Below are 9,870 nucleotides of genomic sequence, written 5' to 3' on the forward strand. Positions count from 1 at the left end.
AGTGTTAACAAGAGTGAATGATCATGCATGAAAATAACAAGTGCAGAATTCAGAAAACGGGAAAACATGCATGTGTGTGAAGCGGGTCGCTGGAATGGCGACCGTCGGTGCAAAAACAATGTCATGCATGCGACAACAATGAGATGAAAATGAAAATTTAAACGGTGCTTATAACACCTAACATACATTGAAACGACAACAAACATTCATTTTGAAATGATCGGAGAATCCACAGTAGAATTATTTTCGAACCAACGTTTCGAATCCCAAGTGGGATCCATCATCAGGGTAGAAGAATGATGATAAAAGAAGAGCAAACAGGAAGAATGATGATAAAAGAAGAACAAACATTCATTGAAATCAAGAAGACAACACTTACATGAAGCGAAACACAAAAAACGACAGAAACGCAGTACAAGACATGAAAAATAGACTTACCCTAAAACAATTAAGCTGAAAGTGTTGAAGACTTCTGGATGCGATGTGGGATATCAAAGATGTAAGATTGATGTGAGGAATGAGCTCTGTAGTGTCCAGTTCATAAGTTTTGATAAGATCGAGGTTATGACGTGCATGCCACAAATCTAGGAAAAAGCGACACTCCATGGGAGGTCTCTAAAACGATCTTTGCATGTAACCTCCAGCTGCTAAAAATAGATCCCTAGATCTCTTTCCCTTTCCAACCTTGCTAAGATTTTGTCTTAGTATTACCTTTTGGAGAAGAAAGAACCATGCTGCTGCGCTACGCGCGTTTGCCTAAACCGCGTGCCTCTGATCACAGATCTTCTTTGGCCTGGGCCTTGGCCCAGCCATGGGCCCTTCGGATCCGTCCCATGAGGATCCTGATCCGCAAAGAGCGTTCTCTGAACTGGTGAAGTCCCTCCCCCCGCAACGACCCAGACCTGTTACCACGAAATTTGTCAAGAAACTCGATGTGCTGCAGGAAGTTCAACTGCCGCCAACTATTCCCCGTATGGCAGCACTTTCCCTTGCCGAGAAAGGATTAATCGGGCAGTTTACAGGGCTTTGGCCATCGCCCAGAACAGTTCAAAGATGGGTCGAGCGAAATTGGTCAGACAAGATCCAAGGGAAAATATCCATCAGATTTTGTGGCAAAGGGTATTACACATTTCATTTTGAATCAAAGGAGGACAAAGATCTGATATTCAGGAACGGGCCATACTTCATGGACTCAAGGGGACTCTATCTCAACAAATGGACCCCTGATTTCGACCCAGAACTGGATATCCCAAGTGCTGTTCCAGTCTGGGTTCGCCTACCTCACCTTCCTCTGCACTGCTGGGGGGATGATTCAGTCAAGGCAATAGGGAATGCTGTTGGCAAGTACATCGATCGCAGTGAGCCCAAGGACAACATGCAAGCATGCGCAAGGATCTGTGTTGAAGTGGATCTAGGTCGAGGATTGCCGGAAGCGATAAAGCTGAAAGTGGACGATTGGAGCCATATCCAACAGCTGGACTACGAACATATTCCTTTTAAATGCAAGGTATGTCACGAATATGGACATTTCGCTAATAGATGCACAAAAGTTGTTAATGTAGACAATGAAGAGCAGGATGGCCACTGGGAAACTGTCAAAAAGAAGAAACCATCCCCCCCCTCCAAGCCTTCTTTGGACCCTGAAATTCCTGGACCATCCAATCCGCGCCCTTCCTCCTCTTCCCCTTTACCCTCAGATCTTCAACCCCCAGAACCGCCCCTTCCTCCCTCTACCAATCCCTTCGCTATCCTCTCTGAGGTAGAATCTGCCCCAGACAACCCCTCCTCTGAACCCCCAATCTCTCAGCAACCTCCTTCCTTCTCCTCTCAGCCCCCTCCTGATCCTCTTTCATCCAGAATCACCAGAAGCTCTTCTAAGGAACATGGAGCAGCTAGTGATGTTTCGAAAAAACAGGGACCGGGCAGAAAATCAGCCAGGCAACAGAGGGATGAGAGCGCCCAAAAAGATATAGCTATGGGCACGCAAACCCCAATAGAATCCTTCATTCTTGGGCATCAGGAAAAAGAAACAAGCAGTAAAGGCCAAGAGAGGCGAGCACCTCTCCATACGCCCAATGTCTCATGATGAAAATTCTTTCTTGGAACAGCAGGGGTTTAGGGCACCCCTCCAAGCTAGCTGCCCTCAGAGAACTAATTCACAATGAAAAACCTGAAATCATGCTAATACAGGAAACAAAACAAGATCAGCACGAGATGAAAAGAATAATAAGCCAGCAGAGACAGTTTTTTGGAAGCATCAGTGAAGCAAGAGGAGCTTCCGGAGGCATTGTAACCATATGGGACAACAACAAATGGGTTTGCAGCTCTACCAACATTCATCAGAACTGGATCAAAACCACCCTCGATAGCAGAACAGGCAGTCAAACAGTAACCATTTACAACGTTTATGCTCCCAACCATTACAGAGAAAAAGAAATCTGTTGGGACGATCTGAAGGCAAGCATAGAAGGGGAACAAAACACCAATCTCATAGTTGCAGGAGACTTCAATCTGATCCTTCACGCCAATGAAAAAAGAGGAGGCACCTTCACTCCAGATCCTTCCAGAGGTCGGCTAGAAACCATCATCCAGGAGCACGATTTAGTTGATGTTATCCCCAAAAATCGCAGATACACCTGGAGCAATCGAAGGATCGGTGTTGGTAACATAATGGAACGATTAGATAGATTTCTTATCAATATAGCTTTCCTCTCCTCTTTCTCAGCGGGTTACGCTAATATTCTCAACACATCGGCCTCTGATCATTACCCTATTACGTTGACTCTGCAAAATCACTGCCCTCTTGGTCCCATCCCCTTTAAATACAACCCCCTTTGGAACCGGATGCCAGCAGCTAGAGAAGTGGTACAAACGACATGGATCCAACATGTCGAAGGCTCACCAAGCTTTATTTGGGAATCAAAGCTTAAAAGAGTCAAGCAGGCACTAAAAGATTGGGCTAGGGACAGCTATCAGGAACCAGAAGAGAACAAAAAGAAAGTCAAACGAGAGCTAGAAGATGTTCAACAAAAAATAGAAGCACAAGGACTATCTCAGCACAACAAAGATCAAGAAGGCAACTTATATGCACAGCTAAGCCAAATTAACAGGGAGGAAGAGATAAAATGGCGCCTAAAATCTAGGCAACTTTGGCTTCAAGCAGGAGATAAAAATACAACATACTTCCACAAACAAGCTACTGTTAGAAAGCTCAGGAATACAGTAAGCATAATCACGGATAATGAAGGAAATCGATACAGCACTCAGGAAACTATAAAGAAAGCTGCCACCAAGCATTACAGGGATCTACTAACTGAAAGTAAAGAGGAGGAAGACTATTCAGATTTGCTCCAGCATCTGCCCAAAGGGGTTACTCAAGAAATGAACAACAAGCTCAGCAAAGATATAGAGGAAGAGGAGGTCAAGGCAGCTATTTGGAGCTTGCATCCTGACAAGGCTCCAGGTCCGGATGGATTCCCCATCTGCTTCTTTAGGGAGTATTGGACAATGATAAAAAAAGACCTGATAAAGATGATCCGTTGGGTGATGAAAAAAGGAAAGATAGGAGGATTCACTAACTCCACTTATCTTGCTCTCATACCTAAAGAAAACCGCCCCTCCTCCTTCTCTAGATTCCGACCCATTTCTTTATGTAACTCGTCTTATAAAATTGTTTCCAAAATCTTAGCAACCAGGCTCAAACCTCTTCTTCCCTCTTTGATTTCTGAAAATCAAGGAGGCTTCCTCCCCAACAGGCATATCACCGACTCCATTCTTCTTGTCCAAGAAGCCATCCACTCAAGCTTAACTAGGAGGGAAAAAGGGTTTGTCTTAAAACTGGATCTTGCAAATGCCTTCGACAGAGTGAGACACTCCTTCCTTTTTGCTGTCTTATACAAAATGGGATTCGAGCCATCCTTCATCACCATGATTGCAGCCTGCATTTCTGGGCCCTGGATATCCCCCCTGATCAACGGGAGGCCCTGTGAAGCTTTCCAATCCTCTCGGGGGCTAAGACAGGGCTGCCCCCTATCTCCTTACCTGTTCATCCTCATGGCTGAATCCTTCAGCCAAGCCTTAGATTACAATCGCAGAGTAGGGCTCATTACTGGCGTCAAATTTGGGAATGGAGCAAAGAATATTAACCATTCTCAGTTTGCTGACGACACCTTGCTAATTGGGGGAGCATCCACCACAATAGCAAGGCGATTCAAGAAACTCCTGGACCAATTCATGGAGTATTCCGGAGGCAAAGTCAATCAGCTCAAAAGCTGCATCTATGGATGGAACACTGCAAATCATGTTATACACAGCATTGCAAGCATATTTGGAGTCACATGCAACCTGGAATGGACCCACTTTTCCTATTTAGGTATGCCTGTAAGCATGGGGCCCTTGAAGGCCGAAACCTGGAATGGAATCCTTGACAAGATTAAGAGGAAAGTGCAGCAATGGGGTACAATGTGGCTTAATCCAGCAGGCAGGCTTATTCTCCTTAAATCAGGTATTGCTTCACTTCCTATCTATCGCTTTTCTTTATATCAAGCTCCAGCTATTTTTCATCATAAAATGGAAGTTGCTCTTAGACATTTCCTCTGGCAAGGGGGGAAAACTGATAAGAATAAGTTCAACTTAGTTAGCTGGAAAAATGTAATCCAAACCCAAGACAGAGGCAGGCTTGGCATCAGATCACCAAAGCTCCTAAATCTGGCCTTTGGCGCAAAAATTATATGGAGACTGATCACAGGACCTACAGTGTGGTGGAAAAAGGTACTGGAGGTAAAATACTTGAGTTGTCCAAGACAACAACTTTTAGACACCAACATTCCTAACAGAGAATCCACAAAAATCTGGAAACTTTGCAAGAAGGCTCTTCCACTTATGCATCAAAATATCTCGAAAGTCCCTGGCGGGGGAACCAGCATTAATTTTGGAACAGACAAAATTCTGGGGCAGCAACCTCTGGGCATGAACGCAGAGGCAACTCCTGTTATAAACTGGCTTAACAATAAAGGATTCTACCATTTGTCTCAAATCTCAAGTTGGGACTCCCTCTCCCATGTTTGGATTGGCTGGAATTTTCCTGAGCTTCCCAATGCATTAGAATCTAGTTTCAACTCTCTGAAGATGCTCCTTCACAGCAAGGCTCCCATTCAAGAAGGTGAAATGGATGGGTTTCGATGGGATGCATCTGGAACAAATTATACAGTTAAAGCCAGTCATCAATACCTCTATAATAGCATCTATCAAATAAGCCTTTGGAATCATTGGAAAATAGTATGGCGAGCAGAGGCTCCTCCAAAAATAAAATTCTTCATCTGGCTCCTACTGAAAGGTAAAATTCTAACAGCTGAAAATCTAAGAAGAAGAGGCATTATTGGTCCATCCAGATGTCCGAATTGTTGCAAATCAGAGGAAATGATGCACCACTTATTCATAGAGTGTCCTGTTGCTGTTGGCTGTTGGGGGAAAATGGCCTTAATTGGAAATATAAATTGGGAGCCCCAGCCCACTATAGCAGAGACAATATATAAATGGAGGAAAGATTGCCCCTGGAAAGAAAAAAGAAGTAGTCTGGTGAAGAGAGTATGGAACACCCTCCCACTCACTCTACTCTGGCGCATCTGGCTAGCTCGAAACCATAAAGTCTTCCAGGATAAAGGCTCAAGCATACGTAAAATTTGCTACAAAGCTAAAACACTCGCTCTGGAAACAATCTCAAGTAACACCACCGGCAAGATAGATGCAACAAACTACAGCATAGAGGAGTGAACTTAATCAGTTACATCCTGGAGAACAATCCCAATGCTCAGGAAACCCGCAGGAGGGAGACTCAGGCAAAAGGAGAAGTCAGTACATGGAAACTGAGACTAAAAGAAGAGGAATTTGCTAACTGGATATGCAACTGTAACATCTTCCACTTATTTTTCGATGGGGCATCCAAGTCAAATCCGGGTCTAGCCGGAGCAGGAGGGCTGATTTGTAATGCCAATGGAGAATGTATTCTCCATTACGAATGGGGTCTCGGGAAGAACTCTAACAACAGAGCTGAAGCATTAGCTCTGTTCCAGGGCCTCACCCAGTTAAGTAAGCTAGGAATAAAAAAGGCGAAGGTTTTTGGGGACTCCTCAGTCGTTATTCGTCTCATGGTGCATCAGCAAAATACACCAAATACTCTCCTTCAGCAAATTAATAAACGCAACCAGATCCTCCATCAGGCAATGGAAGATATCAAATACTACCATATTCTCCGTAACTTGAATAAAAAAGCGGATGAGCGTGCCAACAAAGCATGCGAAAGACCCATCGGCATTCTGAGCTGTAACTCCAGCGAGTCCTTCCAACCCTTGCCATGACTCAGTCACATCTCCTCAGCAGCAAGCATTGCATCACTGACAGAATCACTGCGATGAATCATGCGATCTGGGCCGACAACAGAACAGCTTATGGTATGAAGATTTTGAATAGATATGAAATTCGTGAAACGCTCAAGAGCATTGAAAGTCTCAATATCCCAGCCGGTAAACGTCTTCTCAGACCCGATCCTCGAGCCTTGCAGGATACGCTCCAGTCCTTACTGCAGATACACCATATCTCCAACGCGATAAGCATGACCCCTTCCCGCCTTCGATCTACGCACTCTCCTCCTATTTATTGTTCCCCAAATCGCTCTTTTCATCACTCTGTGCTTTGTTACCTCTGCGAGCATCAGTTCTGTAAAGTCCTCTCTGTCTCGTCTTCTTCAACGATTTGTTGCGTTTCCCTCAGAAGCTATCCCTACTCCCTCCGCGCCTATCAGAACCTCTGGACAGCCCCTCCCTGCTCCTGTTTGACCATCAACGCCTTCAAGCAAGCTCGTGCTCCCCTGTTTTTTGTTTCTTTATTTGCTGCAGGGATTCTGGATAGCAACAACCCTGAAGCAAGCATGGCTCGCTCCGAGGATTGCTTCCATTGTGCGGACCTGCAAGCGGAACTGGAGGAAGTAAGGGCGCAACAGCGCACCTTGGAGAATCAGGTCAGGAATCTGGAGACCAGAATGGAGGATCAATATCGCACCATCAATGATAAATACAGAGCAGAGATAGATCTCTTTCTGCATAGGGTAGCCTCTCTCCACGAGCAATTCAGAAATATGTCGAACCGTTGTAGCCATGCTGAGGAATCCATAGCAATACTGCAGTATATGATGGACAAAAAGAACAAGGCAGCAACTAGTTCCTCCAGTGCTAAGCAGATAGAACCGGACCCAAATCCGGAAGAGTCCACGGCAAGGCAGATAAGCCACATAGAAATAGATTAAAGATGTTATGCAATTGTAAATTTTGGTCATTTCAATATGTAAGAATCTATAGCAGCTCAGGAAGCTTTAGAGGTAAAACCAGCAGAACAAGGATCAAGGAAAGATCCCATTTTGTAATTCCTTTGATCCAAATCACCAAGAACATATTGTACTCCAGGAGAACTGACTCCTCTTTTTTCAGCCTTTAATATAGCAACCGAATTTGTCAAAAAAAAAAAGATCCCTAGATCTAGGGATGCCTTTTGCATGCTGCGTTGTGCTATTTCGGGAAGAGCATCCCATGCATGCAAATCAATTTTGCTTGGTCCCGGAGGGAATCGGTCAACCTAAAGGCACATGCAATAGCCTACCAGACTGGGAGAGGGATTTGTGTAGTTTCTGAGCTGAGTTGGGTTGGCTGTCCCTCAGGGATTGCACAATTTTTGGGGTCAGCATGTGATTTCTTCCTAGAATTGTACAATTTTTGGGCTGAGCTGCAGTGTTGGGCCAGATTGTACAATTTTCTCAAGGAAGCTTGTCTGACTGTTCTGCACAATTTTGGAGCCGAGCAGGCTGCCCAACAGATTTGCACAATTTTTGGACTGAATAGGTCACTACCTCCTAGAATTGCGTAAGTTATGGGCTGAGGCCCAGTGCTAGGTGAGATTGTGCAGTTTTCTAAAGGAGGACTGCCTAACTGTTCTGTGCAATTTTGGAACAAGCAGGCTACCTAGATGATTTGCACAATTTCTGGAGGGAAGGCTGGTTCCCCTCTAGAATTGTGCAATTTTCTAGGGGAGTGTCTCAGCTAGCAAATAGTCTAAGTCCGGAATTCTAGCCTGTGGGAGGGAGACAAACAAGCTGACATGCACAAGCCGACAGACCATTGAAACTTAGCTGAAGCCTATGTACTTGACAGTGCAAGACATGTTGCTAAGGATTGTTGGTAGGGAGGCTCCAAAATGAAGCTAAGGCAAAATTTTGGAGGGTGGTTGTAGCCGCTACAACAGCTTCCCATTAACGATTTTCTTAACCCCAAACTCAATGACTTCCAAAGAAAAAATATCATCCTCTATAGAGGCATTCAAAATGGTGTTCATGGTATTACAGATTCATAGAGGTTTTTAAGGTAAATATTCTAGTTCGTTAAGGGAATCAAGTGATTTTCTTTATTCTTACGAATGATATTTTTCCCCCATAACTTTCTAGGATCAAACTTAGAGAGGTGCAATAATTGCTCTTGCTTTCTACTTATATAATATATTTTCTTTTATTTAATAAGATCTTTGTACATATTTATCTTATCAAGCTTTAAGGTTTCGTTAGGAGCATCCCTAATTGCTTTTCTAGCAATTTTGAAACCATTATCATACCAAGGGTTCATAGTTCTATTATTTTTTTTATATGACACCTTGGTAGAGAACTTGATAATGGTAGTAGAGAGAGTTGTAGTAAAATTATGATAAAGGTTTTTAATGTTATTCATATAAGTTAAGAGGTGTAAATCCATATTTAAATCTTATAAGAGGAGAAACATTTTACTCTTGTTAAAAAGCACGTGGTTTTGGCTCTCGCAATCCTCATGCATGTGCTTATTTTGCATGGCAAAGTTTAGATTTAAGGTTAAAGGTTTATGATTAGAGTTAGGGTCATGGTCATTTAAGGGGTAAAAGTCTACAATTTCGTTGGAAATGAGGAAATTATATATCACATAATCCCCAACACTATTTCCAAGGCTAGGAATACAAGTCATTTGGTTGGAGTTTGGCCACTTGATTACACCATTGCAAATTAGAAGGTCTTGAGAACTACAGAGTTTGACTAACTCGGAATCAAATCAATTCTTAGTTAAGTCTCCAAATTTTCCCTCGAATATACTAGCTAAATCAAGGTCCTCATCTTGCCAAAGAGGATTAGAGTTTGAATAATTATTGGTTAGATGCAGCTCTAGCATTGGAGTTTCCTAACAAGAGGATATTACCTTCATTCCTTAGACTATGAATATCCTGCTCTAAGGTATTATAAGGGCAATTCTTATCTAGATTATTTTTCTTATGAAAAGTAGAGTTGATAGGTGTGAAATAACAAATTGCGATATAAACCCTCTTAATGTTAATATTTGAGATTTCAATCTAAATGTATTGATTGAGGGGGTTATCTTACGAATCAGAGCGTAAGGAGAGATACTCTTTTTTATGTAACATGTTATTCCTCCAATTTTATGTGAGAGGATTTCTTGTTCCATATTGACCACAAAATGAATCCATTTATGTGAGGGACCTTAGACTCATCATGCTCCCAAGTTTCAACTAAAAGAATAATATCAACTTTAATGGGGATCCAACTTAACATAGGACCTCTTTACGCCATTGAAAGTCATGACAGTTCCAAAAAAATATTTAGAGTGTTCCAAATTCGTATTTATTACTCTCTTTTTGATCTCTATCTCTAATAATAATTTTTATATTTCTAATACTGGCCCATATCTAAATTTAGTTAATAAATATTTAATAAAAACAAAAAACATTTTTATATATAAAAACGTGAAATATATATAAAATATAAATAATAATTATAAATTAAAATCCATT

General features: G+C 42.5%; 1 protein-coding gene across 1 annotated transcript; it reads left to right on the forward strand.

Annotated features, from left to right (window-relative positions):
- Nucleotides 1-2,178: 2,178 nt before the first annotated feature.
- On the forward strand, nucleotides 2,179-7,300 carry LOC149165131 (uncharacterized). Its single transcript, XM_089429719.1, has 3 exons — nucleotides 2,179-3,497; nucleotides 4,071-4,504; nucleotides 6,894-7,300. Exons 1-3 carry the CDS (start codon nucleotides 2,179-2,181, stop codon nucleotides 7,298-7,300), a joined length of 2,160 nt encoding a protein of 719 aa, XP_089285845.1.
- The last annotated feature ends 2,570 nt before the right edge of the window (nucleotides 7,301-9,870 follow it).

Source organism: Pinus tabuliformis, chromosome 5_1 (genome assembly GCF_031772625.1).
Source record: "Pinus tabuliformis cultivar Carrire ecotype Pingquan chromosome 5_1, CPIR1, whole genome shotgun sequence".
NCBI classification, from domain to species: Eukaryota; Viridiplantae; Streptophyta; class Pinopsida; order Pinales; family Pinaceae; genus Pinus; species Pinus tabuliformis.